The 17732-nt window shown below is 51.7% G+C and overlaps 1 protein-coding gene across 6 annotated transcripts in view; it reads right to left on the reverse strand.

The window, feature by feature from the left end:
- Positions 1-7972: 7972 nt before the first annotated feature.
- LIG1 (DNA ligase 1) overlaps positions 7973-17732 on the reverse strand; it is a 48433-nt gene continuing 38673 nt past the window's right edge. For all 6 annotated transcript variants that reach the window (XM_032262496.1, XM_032262501.1, XM_032262500.1 and 3 more), the window contains exons 20-28: positions 17259-17369; positions 16639-16710; positions 15441-15585; positions 15201-15283; positions 13857-14009; positions 11964-12017; positions 10522-10665; positions 8373-8465; positions 7973-8250 (exon numbers count right to left, since the gene is read on the reverse strand). In XM_032262496.1, the coding sequence (XP_032118387.1) occupies positions 8164-8250; positions 8373-8465; positions 10522-10665; positions 11964-12017; positions 13857-14009; positions 15201-15283; positions 15441-15585; positions 16639-16710; positions 17259-17369 (942 nt within the window). In that variant the 3' untranslated portion in view covers positions 7973-8163. The remainder of the gene's footprint in view (positions 8251-8372; positions 8466-10521; positions 10666-11963; positions 12018-13856; positions 14010-15200; positions 15284-15440; positions 15586-16638; positions 16711-17258; positions 17370-17732) is intronic.

Here is a 17732-nt window from a genome sequence, read left to right on the forward strand (position 1 = left end):
AAAAAAAAAAAAAAAAAAAAAAAGGGTAAGGAGGAGCTGCTGACAATTGTCACAGGTGGGCCTGAGTCTGCAGCACAGACTGTGGTAGCAGTTAGCACCTGGGGCTTTTTAGAAAACAGGATTTTGAGCCCTTCAGGTATACAGGTTAGAGGTGGCAAATGGAACAGTAAAAATGGAGCAGCAGAATGCACTGCCTGATGGGCATTTTGCCTCCCTTAAGACGAGGAGCGGATAGCTTCCTTTGACCTGGGCCATGGCTGTGAGGCAATGGGCGGAGGAACCTCCCAAGACAAGAACTTGGTGGGGGGCCGCAGCGCATTCTTGGGGAACGGGGGTGGGGGCGGTTATAAGGTGGGGGTAATGGGTGCAGATAGTTTTTCTTTTCCTTAGAGGAGGGCAACGCGGGGAGCACAAGGGGCCACTTGAGCAATAGGTTGAGGCTGGGAGGGGACTTTATTTAGAAGAACCTTAGAGGTGAGGTTATGAACTGCGCCAGGTTGGAGCCATGGGGGAGGGTTTTGAATCAGTCTAAGCCATTGATTGATATAAGGGACATGCTTAGGATGCCCGGGCTTTCCAGGAACAGCCTGCCACACAGCTTGAACTGTTGTGAGGTTTAATGACCCTTTTGGGGGCTACCGGGTTTTAAATTTTGGCTGTTTCACTTTACCAGAGTCTGGAATGTGCCTTTTTTGAAGGTGGACTCCGTAGTCCTCTGAGAAGCCTAGAGAGGGATTTTTTAAACATATATCGGAAAGTGTTTTGCGGTTGGGGCGGGAGGAGGAGTTTTTTAATTTGGAGGCAATTGGACAAGGTTTAAGCAGAAATATTTACGGCCTGGGGGCCCGGAGAATTGGCAAGCTGGGAGTATTATAACCAGAAGTAGGAATAAGGTGATAGCCAATGGTTTTTTGCCCCGCAGGGTTTTTTAAGCTTTGAGTTATGGGGAGAAGGCGAACGACCTAGGGAGGCTTTTTACACTGCTGCCTGGGACTGGGAATGCCAGGTCCCCTTGTTTCCTGCAGGCTTGGGCTGTGCCTTGCTTCTCCCCGCTGTTTTTTCCGGTGATCTGCGGCTTGCCCGAGGCTGGGCACTTTTCAGCCCAAGCGAAAGGCCCTGGGGGCAGTGCTTTCTGGCTCCGCCCAGGCTCCCGCAGGAAACAACTGGGCTTTTAAATTCCAGCCCATGCCGGGCTGCAGCTCAGCGCCGCTGCTTTGGTGTTTTTAAAGAGACAGGACAGAATGACACGTTTGGGGTAAAGGATGGGGGTGAGGAGGAAAAGGGCCACCTGAATTTTCCAGAAGATGAGAGAGCACCCACGTGGGAAGGTAGTAGGTGTTTAGGAAAAGGAGCATTATGGGTATAGGTTTTCCTATACAGTGCTGTGTTAAGGGGCACTGGGAGAGTTGTAAGGTGGCAGAAAAGGTGAGGAGATTTGTACGATGGCTATTTTGAAGCCACCACTGCTCCGAGAAGAAGGAAAGAGTTAACCAGTCCCTGGGGCGTGGGGTGTGACAACTGAGAGGCCAACAGTGTTTGTGGTGCCAGAAATTTCAAATTGGTGACTGTTTTTTACAGCTTTCCCCGTAACAACATCAGATTTGTGTTTGACAGAAAAGGCAGGACTGGGATGGCCAGCCTAACCGGAAAATGAGGGATTTTACCTCCTTAGATAGCAAGTCTGTACTGAGCACCATAAAGAAGTTTTCCCCAGCTGCCTTGGGCAGTAGTGGCAGGAAGACATACAGGCTTAAGCAGACACCAGAACAATAGACACTGGGACGTATGAACGGTTAGGATGGTTTTGACAAACAGAGAGTCCTGTGTTGAGATTCGTTCTATGCCCTCCTGGCCGCTCTCCTGATGGGGACCTTGGCCCCTCTTGCCATTGGCCGATTGGTACAAACCCCCGATTCGGACCGAACTGAGCTCGCTGCCGTGAGCCTTACGAGGTAGCTACAGAAATGCAGATTGAGGGTCCTCTCGGGCTCTGTGGCTTTTGCGGTGGAGCTACACATTGGAATTTCAAGAGCAGGCCCTTGAATTTCCCATTCACTTACACATGCACTTACCATTTGTACAGTTTATTGTACTTTTTATACCTGTTTTAAGATAGTGGCCACTTTAAATTGAACAAGAAAGAAAAAGAGGGAGAAACCAGACACTAACAGAAACCAGGGCTCTGTCCTCCAGCGTTCTGGAGTGCTGGCAGAGCTAACAGAAACCAGGGCTGTGTTCTGGAGTGCTGACAGTTGTGAGGGAAGGCCCTCGTTAGGACCAGTTTGCTCCCAGAGAGTTATGGGGGCAGGCCCCTGTCAGGACCAATTCCCTCCCAGAGACAGACAGACAGTTAGATTTGACTTAGATTCCCAGGACCAGAGACAGAGGACTTAGAAACCGAATTTGGTGGGCACACACCGTTGAACCAATCATCGGTGGTTGATTCGTTCCCCTTTGGACGGCAATGGGCTAAGGGGCCCTGGAATGTCTCAGGGGGTGCCTCCCCCATAGGCCGCCGTTTATCTGGGGAGAGTCAGAACGAGTGCAGTTATGCCCCGTGGTGACTATAAATTCTCTCTGGCGCCTCCAAAATGTTGTATGTGAGCGAGTTAAGTGATGCGCCACACTCTGAGACTGAATTATGAGTCCTTTGTTATGCCAGCGACTGAGAGGTGGCTAATGCCCAAAATTCTCTCAGCGCCTAAGAAAAAGTTGTGTTCTTTTATACCCTAGTTTGAAAAGGGAGGGGAACCTAGCCGAAGCAAATTTGTCACAGAAGCAGAGTAAACAAACAGTTAAAAGATAAACTAGGACATGAGAACTGGTACATGAGTGCGACGTGCAAGGGGTGAAGCTGTTATGGAAGACACACAACTTACAGACAATGGGGGCTCTGGGCACATTCCCAGGCTCTGCGGGTGCCACGTGACTTGGCCTTTTAGTAGCAGATGCATTCCTGGATGTGCCCAGTGTCCGCCTGCCCCGGCTGCAGCCTGTAGTTCCGTACTTAATGGTGGGAAAGTAACTAAAATGAAGACGCTAGGGTGGAGTGTGTCCGGCCCAAGAAGCTAACGTGACGCCTGAACAGCTCTCAGTGTGAGAGTCATTTTAGCTGGTAAAAACCAGGTTATCACACTGGCAGCTCACTTAAATTTATATAATTAGTGAGCTGGGACGAGTTGGAGAAAACATTTTAAGCTGGGTATGGAGTAGCCTATTTATAGCATAGGTACCAGTAAGGTCTTTAGTTTGAGAGCACTGTCATCTGTCTGTCATTTACTAGCAAGATTCCTAACAAGCAGCTGTATCCAGTAATATGTTTCCTGATCCAAAAAATGGAGATAATGGCCCAGCACTGTGGCTCACGCCTGTAATCCCAGCACTTTGGGAGGCTGAGGTGGAATCACCTGAGGTCAGGAGTTCAAGACCAGCCTGGCCAGCATGGCAAAACTCTGCCTCTACTAAAAATACCAAAATTAGCTGGGCGTGGTGGTGTGTGTCTATAATCCCAGCTACTCCAGAAGCTGAGGCAGAAGAATTGCTTGAACCCGGGAGGTGGAGGTTACAGTGAGCTGAGATTTTGCCGGGGCACTCGAGCGCGGGCGACAGAGGGAGAATGTGTGTCAAAACAAAACAAAATGGAGACAATAACTGTAGTAAAATGATAGATCTGTGAGGGGGAGTTAAATGAAGTCATGCACAAAACTCTCAGGGCCAAGTCTGGTTCATTTTGTGGCCACTTTTAGAGAATCGGCTCCATTCACAGTGGTTTGTAGTGCTGCTTCCAGGAGCGGCTCCTAGAAACCTCCCATGCTGCCCTCCTGCCTCCTCTTCCTGAAGCCCAGCACTAAGCATCATCCCAACTTAATGGGTTTTGAATTTTCCTGGTTTTTTTTTTTTTTTTTGAGATGGAGTCTCAGTCTGGCCCAGGCTGGAGTGCAGTGCTGAGATTTCGGCTCATTACAACCTCTGCCCGCTGGGTTCCAGTGATTTTCCTGCCTCAGCCTCTGGAGTAGCTGGGATTACAGGCATGTGCCACCACACCCGGCTAATTTTTGTATTTTTAGCAGAGATGGGGTTTTACCATGTTGGCTGGGCTGGCTCGAACTGACCTCAAGTGATCCACCAGCCTCAGCCTCCCAAAGTGCTGGGATTACAGGCATGAGCCACCACACTCAGCCTGAATTTTTATTTTTTTAAAAAATAGAGATGAGGTCCCACTACAATTTCCAGGGTAGTCTCGAACTCCTGAGCTCCAGTGGTACTCCTGCCTTGGCCTCCTCAAAGTGCTAGGATTACAGGCATGAGGCAAATTTTAGAACAGAATTCCACCAGGGGGAAGGTCTCCCTGCTCCTCCCAACTCCAGGTTCATCTCTTCAGTGCCTACAACTGCAGCCATCCAGGATCTTTTCATTCCTAGACCTGACCACGCTATTTCCCCACCTGTGGGATAAGGCTCCGCACCTCCCAGGAGCCCATGAGGCTCTCCACGGTATGGTTAGTAGTTACAGATGCCGGGTGGAGGAGCTGACTGCGTGGACCAAACCCTGGCCCACCACTTCCTAGATAGTGGACCTAGGGAAGGTAATGTACATCCCTGTACCTCAGTGTTCTCACCTGTTAAATGGGGAGAATAAAAGTACTTACCTGCTGGGGCCATCAGGAGGGTCACTGAGGAGTAAGGATGACCCTGCCCAGCTCTGGCAGAGGGACGTGGCAGCCATGTGTGTCAGGAGATATGCCCCTGGGGCCCTGAACAGGTGCGGAGAGGAGGAGCCAAGCCCAAGAGAACCATGGATGTCCACACACGGCCAGTGATGTGGGGATCCCCTGACATACAACATTTAAATATTACTTTTGCCTTAAACATTTCATTGGAACTTGAAACATGAATGCACATTAATTTGCCAGGTCTTTAAGGTAGAGCTGTATTAGGAACTCTCAGCTATGAGAAACAAAAGCCACTTCTTAGAATGGCATAATCACGCTGGGACTTATTCTTCCCCCAGTCCCACGAACAAAAGCCCACAGTCAGGCAGCTGCTGCTCTTGGCTCGCCAGCTTAGGGTCGTCAGGGCTTTTTTTTTTTTTTTTTTTTTTTTTTGGAGACAGTCTTGCTCTGTTGCCCCGGCTGGACTGCAATGGTGTGATCTCGGCTCGCTGCAACCTCCATCTCCTGGGTCCAAGCAATTCTGCCTCAGCCTCCTGTGTAGTTGGGATTACAGGCGTCCGCCACGACACCCAGCTAATTTTTGTATTTTTAGTGGAGCTAGGGTTTTACCACGTTGGCCAGGCTGGTCTCGAACTCCTGACCTCAAGTAATCCTGCCTCAGCCTCCCAAAGTGCTGGGATTAGAGGCATGAGCCACTGCGCCTGGCCTACTCTTTCTCATGATTAAAAGGTGGTGACTTGATCACACTGCTGTGTACACGTGTACCTATGCAACAATCTTGCATGTTCTTCACATGTATCCTAAAACCTAAAAAAGTGTTGACTTGGCTCCAGCAATCATCTCTAGTCAAAGCAGGAGGAGGGGAAGAGCTGCCACAACCTGACCTTTTTGGTCAGGAAAGATGTTTATCCAGAAGCCCCAAGCAGCCCCATTGTTTATGTCCCCTGGGTCTGCCCACACGGGGCCACAAGGCCCCTGCTAGCACCAAGGAGAATGGGAAAGCAATATTGTATTTTTGGGCTATGACAGACAGACAAAATGCCCAAGAGATGGCATGGGCAAGAGACCACGAGGGAGACACAAGAGAAAGACGGGGAGGGCGAGTCACAGTGAGAGCAAAGTGAGCCTGGCACAGAACTGCATGGCAGGGAGCGAGGCCTGGCAGAGGCAGACAGGAAGGAAGCGGGGAGAGGACAGGAGGGAGACAAGGGCAGAGGAGCCTGAGGAGAGAGAAGGAAGAAGGGCGGGCAGGTGTGAGAGGCACAGACCGTGTGAGGGAAGGGGTAGCTAGGAGCCCATTCTTCCTCCTGCGGGAGCATCAGGGCATACTGACAGTCTCGTGTCCAGGAAGTCATGTTCCACACTGGGCCCCAAGGTAAGAGGCCTCCTGCTTTAGAAGACCCCGGCCTGGGCCCTACCCCAACTGCGGTGGTTTTCCCCAACCTAGCCCTGTGGTGCCTGGGGCAGGGTGGGTGTCTGGGCATCCTGCTTGCCCTGTCTGACCATCTCCTGATGGTTTTCCCCTAACACATCCCATGTGGGTGGGTGGAATAACAGTCCCCATAGATATCCAGGTCTTAATTGCTGAAACCTTTCATTATGATGTATTTCTTTTACTTACACAAACATACGTACATTAGACTGAGTCTGTCGCCCAGGCTGGAGTGCAGTGGCGCAATCTCGGCTCACTGAAACCACCTTCCAGGTTCTAGTGATTCCAGTGGTGTGGTATCGCCACTCTGCAACCTCCACCTTCCAGGTTGAAGTGATTCTCCTACCTCAGTCTCCTGAGTAGCTGCGATTATTGGAACAAGCCAGCAAGCCTGGCTAATTTTTTTTTTTTTTTTTGTATTTTTAGTAGAGATGGAGTTTCACCATGTTGGTCAGACTGGTCTTGAACTCCTGACCTTGTGATCTGCCCCCCTCAGCCTCCCACAGTGCTGGGATTACAGACGTGAGCCACCGCACCTGGCCACATTTTTATTTTTTTAAGGAGACGGAGTCTGGCTGTGTGGCACAAGCTGGTCTCGAACTCCTGGCCTCAAGCGATCCCTCCCACCTCGGCCTCCCCAAGTCCTGGCATTACAGGCATGAGCCACTGTGCCCGGCTTCTGTGAATGTGTGATCTTATGTGTAAAGGGACTTTGGGATTGAGTTAGGACCCTGAAATGAGATTATCCTGGGTCACACAGGGGCCCTATATGTGACCACTAGGGTGCTTAGAAGAGAGAGGCAGAGATTGGGTGAGGAAGAGGTCGTGACATGTTGACCTCAGGAGACAGATTTGCAGGCCCGATGCTGCTGGCTTTGAGGACAGAGGAAGAAGCCGTGAGCCTAGGAACACAGGTGGCCTCTGGAAGCTAGAAAAAGCAAGGACACAAGTTTCTCCCCTGAAGCTCCCAGAAGAAACCAACCATGCCCCCACTCTGATGTTAGCCCAGTAAAAGTGACTTTGAACTGCTGACCTCCAGCACTGTCAGAGAATACACCCCTGTTACTTTAAGACACTGCATTTGTCTTCCCTAACAGGGCTCATGATGGTGCCCCCTTGTGGGGTGGCTGGAAGGGTAAACAAGTTAAAAAAAAAATAGGTGCATGTAAAGATTTTAGACTACCACTGTCCAATACAATTAAGTAAAATATTTGCTATGGCCGGGTGTGGTAGCTCATGCCTATAATCACAGCACTGAGGGGGGCCGAGGCAGGAGGACTGCTTGGGGCCAGGAGTTCAAGACCAGCCTAGCCAACATGGTGAAACCCCCCTCTACTAAAAATACAAAAATTAGCTGGGCATGGTGGTGCACTCCTGTAATCTCAGCTATTTAGGAGGCTGAGGCAGGAGAATCGCTTGAACTGGGCAAGAGTAAGACTCTGGCTCAAAATAAAAACAAAACAAATTTGCATCCTTTGTCATGCTGGCCACCTGTCAAGTGCTCGGACATCTCAGGTGGCCAGTGGTGGTTACACAGCACAGAGCAGATACAGAAGATGCCCACCACTGGCTGGGCACAGTGGCTCATGCCTGTAATCCCAGCACTTTGGGAAGTTGAGGCAGGAGAATCATTTGAACCTGGGAGGCAAAGGGCACAGTGAGCCGAGATCGCGCTACTGCACTCTAGCCTGAGTGACAGAACAAGACCCAGTCTTTAAAAAAAAAAAAAAAAAAAAAAGATGCCCACCACTGCAGGCAATTCCATGGTTGGCACTTGCTCTGGTAGTTCCTAGGCCACTGCTACATGCTATGCAAGTGACACCCATGAGAGCATTGCCCCCAGAGCCCACACAGACCTTGTCACAAAGTAGCTGTCTGATAATTATTTATTGAAAGAAATGACGGGATGAATCCCAGACTCTGGTATAAGCCACCCCCTGACAGACAGCCCCTCCCCTGACTCCCAAAAACCGTGGGCTGCCACAGCAGATTGCTAAGGAAATAACCCTGGGTCCCCTCCAACTCCTGCCCTGTACCCAGGCGGTAGGAGGGTGCGGGCTTAGTAGGTATCCTCAGGGTCAGAGCCTGTGTCCTCCTCGCCTTGCTGGTTCTGAATCTGACTTTGCTTCCGGTACAAACAGGCCACCTGCAGAGAGAGGGTGGGATGGAGGTGGTCAGAAGCTCTCTGGCTGCCCCCACCTCCACAAGGTTCCGGAGACCCCACCACGGTAAAAAGCTGGTACGGCCAAGCTGCTGGGCGGCCCTCACCTGGGCACTGGTGGTCGCCTGCTCCGGCTGCTTGTCTTCACGGACTCGAATGAACCGAGGGAAGCGAAGGGAGATGCCCTTGTCACTATCCACCTGCGGAAGCGGGATGGAGACTCCTGCGGTCCAGCCCCCACGACACCCTGCTCCTAATCTCCTCCCTGCTCCACTCTGGACTGGTTCCTGATCCGCTCGAGGGGGCCGATGGATGGGTTGTCGTAAGATCAACCACGCTGACAAAGCGCTTGGAGCCATACCCAGTGCAGAGTAAGTGCTTAAGAAATGTCGCCTGTTAAAGCTGTTACTATGACGATGATTCAGGCTGAGAGGCTGAACTGGGGAGCCAGAGTATGGGTTCTAGAACGTGACTGTGGGATTCAAATCCCAGCTCCCAACTCTCAGGAGCTACGTGATCCTGGGCCAGTAGCCCAGGCTCTCTAGGGCTGTGCAACCTCAGTGGAGATGTGTGTGTTACTATGTCTTGGGGACGTATGTGGACGGGATTGAATGAGTGTATATGACATGGTAAAAAAATGTTTTTAAAAATTAGATAAAAAATGTAAGCTCTTGGCTGGGCATAGTGGCTCATGCCTGTAATCCCAGCACTTTGGGAGGCCAAGGCAGGTGGATCACCTGAGGCTAGGTGTTTAAGACCAGCCTAGCCAACGTGGTAAAACCCCATCTCTACAAAAAATACAAAAAATTAGCCAGGTATGGTGGTGTACGCCTGCAGCCCCAGCTAGTCAGGAGGCTGAGGTTGGAGGTCCACCTGAGCCCAGGAGGTTGAGGCTGCAGTGAGACATGATTGTGTCACTGCATTTCAACCTGGAAAACAAAGGCCATGTCTCAAAAAAAAAAAATTCTCCTTTAAAAGTGGAAGTCTGCTTCTCATCAGAAAAGTATGTGCTAGCTTGGCTTTGAAGGATAAGGAGAAACTGCAAAGAAAATATATCTAATTCAATTATTTATTTATATATATTTTTGACAGTGTCTCACTATGTTTGCCCAGGCTGGTCTTGAACTCCTGGCCTAAAACAGTCTTCACGCCTTGGCCTCCCAAAGTGCTGGGATTACAGGCATGACCCACAGTGCCCAGCCTCATTTTCACTTTCAGATTTGCTGCTGTTTGGAAGAAGCTGGGAGTTTTCCCAGTGCTGGGCACGGGCTAGTGTTCTCCCTCGTATACAACAGTGTTTCGGGAGTACTGAAGACTGAAGCACTAGAGACACAAATTAGCCAAGGAGTCTTAAAACCTGATAGCATGAGAATTCATTATGGTTGAGGAAGAAACTGCAGCTGAGTTTTTTAAAATGCTTTCAGTGCCGAAGGTGAGATTATGATACTACGGGAGCAATGTCACTGTTTTCTCACTATGCTGGGACATTTGTTTTTTGAGACAGAGTCCTGCTCTGTTGCCCAGGCTAGAGTGCAGTGGCGTGATTTCACATCACTGCAACCTCTGCCTCCTGGGTTCAAGTGAGTCTCCTGTCTCGGCCTCCCCAGTAGCTGGGACTACAGGCACGGGCCACCACGCCCGGCTACGTTTTGTATTTTTTTGGGAGAGATGGGGTTTTACCATGTTGGCCAGGCTGGTCTTGGACTCCTGACCTCAAGTGATCTGCCCGCCTTGACTTCCCAAAGTGCCAGATTATAGGCGTGAGCCGCTGTGCCCAGCCTGGGAATTATTTTTTTGTTAGAAAAAAAATTTTTGAGACACGGTCTTGCTTTGTCACCCAGGATGGAGTGCAGTGGTGCGATCTTGACTCATTGCAATCTCCGCTTCCCAGGTTCAAGCGATTCTGCTTCAGACTTCCGAGTAGCTGGGACTAGAGGTACGTGCCACCACGTCCAGTTAATCTTTGTATTTTTGGTAGAGCTGAAGTTTTGCCATGTTACCCAGCCTGGTCTTGAACTTCTGACCTGAAGTGATCTGCCCACATTGGCCTCCCAATGTGCTGGGATTACAAGTGTCAGCCACTGTGCCTGGCCCATTTTTAAAGAAAAAATGTTTTGACCTTGATAAAATGCAAACTCATCTTCCTGATGCTCATCTGGAAGAGCAGATGTGGGCCAAGGTCCCCTCCCTACTCTGCTGTCTGGGTGCCCACCAAGAATCCCACACTGGGCCAAGCCCAAGTCCTCTGACACTCACCAGGCCCCGAGCAGCAGGGTAGATGGGAGAGAGGGAGAGGTCAGCGCACTTCACCTCCCACACGGCGCAGGGGTCCAGCCAGTGGTCGGGAGTCACGGCGTCCTCTATCCGCACATAGGGGCGTGGGCTGGGCAGCACCAGGGCCTGCAGTGAGCAGAGGGGTGTGGAATCTCAAAGACAAGTCTAAGTGTTGGAGGGCTGCAGAGAGGGAGGAAGGGAATAGAAACAGACAGTGAAGGAAGGGAAAAGAAACAGCGCCTTGAAGTAAAAAGCTGGGGTAGGTGGGAGCTGGGAGGAATGGGAGATGAAAAGAAATGAAAGGCCCTGGGGGCTGAGGCAGGACATTAAACACTGAAAGAGGCAGAGAGAGGGTCAGAGACCTGGAGGCAGGGGGACAGAGATGGAGAGGCAGAGGGCAATGGAGAGAGAGAACCAAAGAATGGGACAGAGACGGAGTCAGGATCTCTGCGTCCCCACCCACATCTCATCTTGAATTATAGCTCCTATAATCCCCACATGTCGTCAAGGGACCTGGTAGGAGGCAACTGAATCATGGGGGCGGGTTTTCTCTGTTCGGTTCTTGTGACAGTCTCCCGAGATCGGATGGTTTTGTGATGGGCAGCTCCCCTGCACACGCTCTCTTGCCTGCCACCACATAAGACGTGCCTTTGCTCCTCCTTCATCTTCTGCCATGATTGCAAGGCCTCCCCAGACATGGAACGGTGAGTCCATGAAACCTTTTTCTTTATAAATGACCCAGTCTTGCGTATTTTTTTTTTTTTTGGGACGGAGTCTCACTCTGTCACCTAGGCTGGAGTGCAATGGCATGATTTCAGCTCACTGTAACCTCCACGTCCCAGGTTCAAGAGATTCTCCTGCCTCAGACTCCCGAGTACGTGGGTTTACAGGCACCTGCCATCACACCCAGCTAAGTTTTGTATTTTTGGTAGAGATGAAGTTTCACTATGTTGGCCAGGCTGGTCTTCAGCTCCTGACCTTTGGCCTCCCAAAGTGCTGGGATTACAGGCAGGAGCCACCACACCCGGCTAGTCTCGGGTTATTTCTTCACAGTAGTATGAAAACAAATGAATACAGATCCAACATGCAGGACAGACTCTCATACCCGAAATGCCTGTGGTCATGACAACACACTCACAGGCACTTCACAAGGAGCAGCCGTGGCACGTGCTGTGTCCTGTGGCTACCCCCTGGTGTGACTGTGGCACAGGGCTTGGGGAGGCGAGGCTCCTCGAGCAGGGTTGGTTAACAGCTGGTAGCCGGCAGTGCTGCGACATAAACGTGGAGATGCTGGACTCCAAAGTCAGCTCCACTGCCTGCTGCCCTGTTGCTCTCCTGCCCACACCCGAAGCCCTGAGGTGGTGGTGGCGAAGAGCCCCACAGGGAAGGAGTGCGCCGTCAGGGGTGGAGGGGCCGTGGCTCACCTGGAGGCTCTGGTGATGCGCCTCTAGCTCCTCGTCGCTGAAGCCAGTTCCAAGCTGCAGGGAGAAGACGGGAGGTCAGAGGCTCAGCTCGCCATGGACGCAGCCCTTGCTCCAGCCACCTAAAGCTGTGTACACCGTGGCCCCCACCCTCTTCTGGTCTATGCAGTATCCACAGACAACCAGGGGAAGCAGGAGCTACAGGTGTGGAGCATCCAGCCAGAGACTCCCAGGTGGGGAACGTTCTCCCAGCAGGCCTGCTGTGAACCAGTCCGTCTTCCGCTTTGTGGAGAAACCTTGCTGCTTCCACTGCGTCCCTGCCCCAGGAGCCCACCTACATCCTCACTGCACGGTAACTGGCTATCCTCATTTCCAACTTTTTTTTTTTTTTTTAAATGGTCTAGTTCTGTCACCCAGGCCTGGAGTGCATTGGTGCAATCTTGGCTCATTGCAACACCCACCTCCTGGGCTCAGCTGATCCTCCTCCTCAGCCTCCCGAGTACCTGGACCACAGGCATGCACCACTATGCTCAGCTAATTTTTAAAGAGTTTTTGTAGAGACGCGGTCTCACTATGTTGCCCAGGCTGGTCTCTAACTCCTGGGCTCAAGTGATCCTCCCACCTGAGCTTCCCAAAGTGCTGGGATTACAGATGTGAGTCACTGTGCTAGCCCATCTCCAATCCTTATGCTACAAAGAGCTGCTATCACTACCAAAATAGGAGAGGCTAAAAATTAGCAATAATACTCGACACTGGCAGATATGCAGCGAATGGGCAATAATGACTGATACAAATGTCTCCTGGAAAGCCCTTTCTGCATTGAGGGTCTTAAGGATTTCTTTTGCATTTTGTCCTGACAATAGCGCTTTTTTTTTTTGAGACAGAGTCTTGCTCTGTCACCCAGGCTGGAGTGCGTGGCGCGATCTCGGCTCACTGCAACCTCCACCTCCCAGGTTCAAGCGATTCTCCTGCCTCAGCCTCCTGAGTAGCTGGGATTACAGGTGCACACCACCATACCCAGCTAATTTTTCTATTTTTAGTAGAGATGGGGTTTAACCATGTTGGCCAGAATGGTCTCCATCTCCTGACCTCGTGATCCACCCGCCTCAGCCTCCCAAAGTGCTGGGATTACAGGCAGGAGCCACCACACCTGGCTTGACAACAGCTCTTTTAACAATCTATTCTAAATAATGCAAAATGATGACGATGTAGCTTGGTGGCCAAAATATTTGCGAATTATAAAATCCCTTCTGTCACTGACACTAAGCACTGATGTTGCTCTTACTTCACCACACAGCCACAGGGTGCTGGTTCAGGACACTGGAGAAATATGAAATCGTTTCACATTTCCCAGAATTCCTTGCAGCTAGAGGTGGGCCATGGAGCCAAGTGATGAGCAACAGAGCTTGAGCAGAAGGTGTTGACTGGCTGAGGCTGACTCAGGCTCCACCTTGCCTTGCTCCTTCCTGCTGCTTATAGCAGGCATGTCCATGAGGGCTGGAACTCCTGCAGCCACACTGCGATGAGGAGGCCAGGGGCACATGACAAAAAAAAATGTTGGGAGACAGAGGAGGAACCTGAATCCCTAATGACATCAGACAGCTGCCCACCCCATCCACGCTTCTGGAGAAAAAAAATTCTTTTGTTATGTGAGCCAGCACTATATGTAGCTAATCTCAGTCCCTGATACACATTCCTGATCCCTTTCTATCCCAGCCCATTTTCCTATATGAAGCAAGAGTTGCTTATAGAACCAGAAAAAGTAAAAACAGGAGGATGAATCTTTCACAGGGAGGAGATGCATGGCCCTTGGTCTGGGTTGTGCAACAGGAAGTCCCCCCAGGAGTCTAATCTGTTTCCCTCCTGCTTCTGCTGTCAGCCCAGCTCCCCCCAGACCTTGCATATGGCCTGCAGCTCCTCACTGTCCTCGTCGTAGCAGGCCAGCAGGAAGCCCCCGTATCGGCCGGCACGCTTCCCCCGACCCAGGTAGGCACCGATCACCACCAGGTCCAGAGTGTCACCCACGCCGCTGAGGTAGTCCTTCTTCATCTGGGAGAAGAGGCAGGAGATGAGTGGGGGGAATGCCCAAGGCGGGGGCCTCACTGCTGGGGAGGGGCTCCTCAGCGGGCTGAGGAGGGAGTGGGGGGTGAGTCTGAAGGAAACTTCCGGAAGGAACCCCAAGGATGGCCCCTGGGAAGAGACTGGACATAGGAAGGGCTTGCCGGTTGAAATAAGAACAAATGGGAAATGCAGGCAGGATGGATGGGACCTCAGGAGTCAGCCTCAATGCCCTCTCTACCATATACAGAGACTCGGCCAACTCACTCTGCCACTCCTCCAGAGGGAGGGCATTTTCCCATTCATTCAGATCTGTTGAGTAAGTGCTGACCGTGTGCCAGGCAGAAGCTCAGCCTTGGGGGCACAACAGTGCTATTTCCTGAGGCAGGAAAGGTCTGTGCTGGAGGGAAGACGGCCACAGACAGGCATAAGCACACAGGAAGAGCCAGTCAGCAGGCCCAGCGGGATCAGCTCCACGCCACCTGCTGCTGCGGTCCCCTCGCCCACTCCTCCCTGCCCCTCTCCACTCAAACATCCATCAATTCTAATGCCAGGCTCCTGCTCCCACCACATCCTCCACTCAAGGGGAAAGCCCAGGAGCTTTGCATAAGGACAACTTGACTGTGGCTCTGGGCACAGAAGCCCCACTGACCTCCCAAAACCCTCAGAGGAAGATCCAGTGGCTCCCAGGTGCTGCGTAATCTGGGACCTGCTCCCCGCTGAGCTCACCTGGCGTCTCTGCTGTGGCTTCCTACACACGCCAAGCCTGCTTCTCCCTCAGGGCCTCCGCACCAGGGGTGCCCGTCCCTAGTGCTCTGCCCGCCCCCTTTCACAGGCCCAATACCTTCCTACTATTCAGGCCTCAACCCACGTCAACTTCAGAAAGGCTCTTTGTTATTGCCCGAGGCACTCCCTGCCCATCGCTGGCCAGCGGCTGACTTGCCTTTCTTCACGGCATCCGCTCCTGCCTGACGTGCGCAAGAGCCTGGCCCAACATGGGAAAATAGAAACCTCATCTGTGCACATCATGGGGTGTGCAGTGCTCGGGCTGAGGCTGTTCTCCATCAGAACTCATGAGCAAGGGCCTGCAGCAGGAGGCCCTAAGCTCAGACAGGGTATAGAGTGAAGGCTTGAAATCCCCCGCCCAGGGTGGGGAAGGCCCGGTTTGGGGGCAGGAATCACCTTGAGCCAGTTGTGCGATCTCTTGGCGATCTCATAGGTGGCATCGACATCCAGGGTCTTCACCATCAGCCCCTCGCAGGAGTCTGAGGGAGATATGAAAGCGTCGTCCTTAGAAAGCCCTGCCTCACAAGTGCCAGAGTAAGCAGGATTCTGGTCAAATAATCCAGGACTGGGGACGTTCTGGGAGGCGAGGATCAGCACAAGCTGCAGACCTCTGGAGAGAAGAGCGAGCGCCCTCACCTTTCACCGACTGCTCCAGGAACTCGGCAATCTGCTCGACGTCCTTGGTGTCCAGGGAGGTGGCGAAGAGGAACTCGCCCTCTGTCTCTACAAACTTCTCCCGGAGCAGCTGCCGGCGTCGGGAAAGGGGCTCACGTACCAGGGACTGCAGGGCCGGGAGGAGGCAAGAGATGAAACATCGTTGTGGAAATAAAGACAGTAAGCCCCAACTATGAGGCGAACAGGCCACGGGCGGGTCACAACTCGTGACAAGGTTAGTAGAAAGCCTTGAGGGGGAAGAACCCCAATGTCAGAAGGATTCCGAGAGCTTAAAGCACAGGGCTAGTTACCGGCAAAAGGGCCAGACACCATTTAGAGTTGGTGACTTCAGAAGCATCAGACAGGGAGCTGCGACTTCAGTGGAGATTGAATTAACACTTTATGGGCATCTCATTATTATTTTTAAAACTTTTTTGAGACAGTGTCTCACTCTATTGCCCCAGCTGCAGTGCAATGGCGCAATCTCAGCTCATTGCAACCTCTGCCTCCTGGGTTCAAAAGATTCTCCTGCCTCAGCCTCTCAGGTAGCTGGGATTACGGGCGTGAACCACTGCACCCAGCTTCGTCCCCAAGATGATTTTAAAAAAAAGTCCTCCTTTCCCTAGGATTCCAAAAGTTTTCACTGACTTTTTCTAGTACCTTTACAGTTTTGTGTTTCGCTTTGAAATAGTTCCAGCTGGACCTTGTGTGAGTGTGTGTCAGAGGTTTAAATAGACACAGGGTATTCCTATATTGTCCAGGCTGGGCTCAAGCAATCCGCCTGGCTCTAAATAACATGCTTTTATGAAATACAACGTATATTTTGAAAAACTGGTAAGACTAGATGTATTACTTTACACTTTTGCAAATCCTCTACTATCTGCCTTGTAGAGGCTGGATTCTCCTGTGTGCCTCTGCACGACACTTCTGGCTACAGTACGTGAGGAAAATCCACCTCACACCAATGTGGAGTTGGAAAGAGGGACCTCGAAGATGTCCTTGAAAGAAGCTTAAGGAACCTCAGGGGTCCTCAGACCACACTTTGAGAACTGCTGCCCAAGTGTGACCTCCTGGCAATGTGAAGGGGCAGAGTTGGAAATGGAAGTAAGATGGCCAACTCCAGGCTCACACCCCACCCCCATCATCCCTCAGCCACCCTGGACAGGAAGCTGGAACTCACCTCTCCGTTGAGGTAGATGAGGTCGAAGGCGTACAAACACACCTGCACCTGGATCTCAGATGCATCCACCTCCTGGGTTGGGGCACAAGAGCTCATGAGTGCAGTAAGGTGAGGTGGGGTGCTGTGCCTGATGGTGACAGCATTCATCTACCAGTGTCTCTCACCCCACCTAACTGGCTGCCCACCCGTGAAGGCGGCCATGCTGCTGGCTCCAGAGGCCGAATCGTAACAGCTCTCTGACAACCTCATTCTCCTTCACCAGATATTTGCCCTTGCAGCCTTCTCTGCAGCTAATGGCAGTGACATAGTATAGTTCTGGCCAATGAGATGGAAAAGGGGAACCTGTGGGGTGCAGGTTGTGGGGGTTTCCAGAACAGATCATCTTTTACATAAAACAATAGAGAGGCAGTAAAAGGGCCCTTCCCGAACTCTTCCTACTTGGGATGCTGGGATAAGAATGTGATGGCTGGAGGTGTGGCAGCCATTCTGCAAAAGGCTGAGAGAATTGTATCCAGACTGACACTCTGCTCTTCTGGGCATTGGGCAGGACCTGCAGCCAGGGCTGGGAGGAAGATGAGGTAGTATGGGGCCTTGGCAGGCAGTGGAGGGGATGATGCTACCTTGCGTTTGCGGGTGGTAAGCACTTGGAATGGCTGGATCTGCTTCTTTTCCCGGTCCCAAGCCACAGCTTCGGTGTCCAGGATGAAGGATGTGACCGATGGGAGTTTAATCTGAAAGTGAAGGGAGAGACCCAGGGCTTGTAAGAGGTGGAGGATGAGGTTGAAAGACAGACACAGGGAGTTAACTCCCCCTTCTACAGCTCTCAAGATGCACCAACAAAGACGCATGTGCACACAGATGCTCTTTTCTCAGAGAGGAGACAGAAACTAACGTTTCTGAGAACGTACTATTTGGTCCCACATGCTGGAAAGCCAGGAACGTTTGTCATCTCCCTCCTCCTGTCACCCACATTCAGTTCTCCAGTGAACTTGTCCATTTCCTCTCTAAGCCGTCCACTTCCCACCACCTCCCTGCTCAGCCCAGCCTACTGACCCCTCCTGTCCTCCACTGACCCCTCCTGTCCTCCACTGACC

The sequence above is a fragment of the Sapajus apella genome, unplaced genomic scaffold, assembly GCF_009761245.1.
Source record: "Sapajus apella isolate SASKATOON/1434 unplaced genomic scaffold, GSC_monkey_1.0 scaffold130, whole genome shotgun sequence".
Classification (NCBI taxonomy): Eukaryota; Metazoa; Chordata; class Mammalia; order Primates; family Cebidae; genus Sapajus; species Sapajus apella.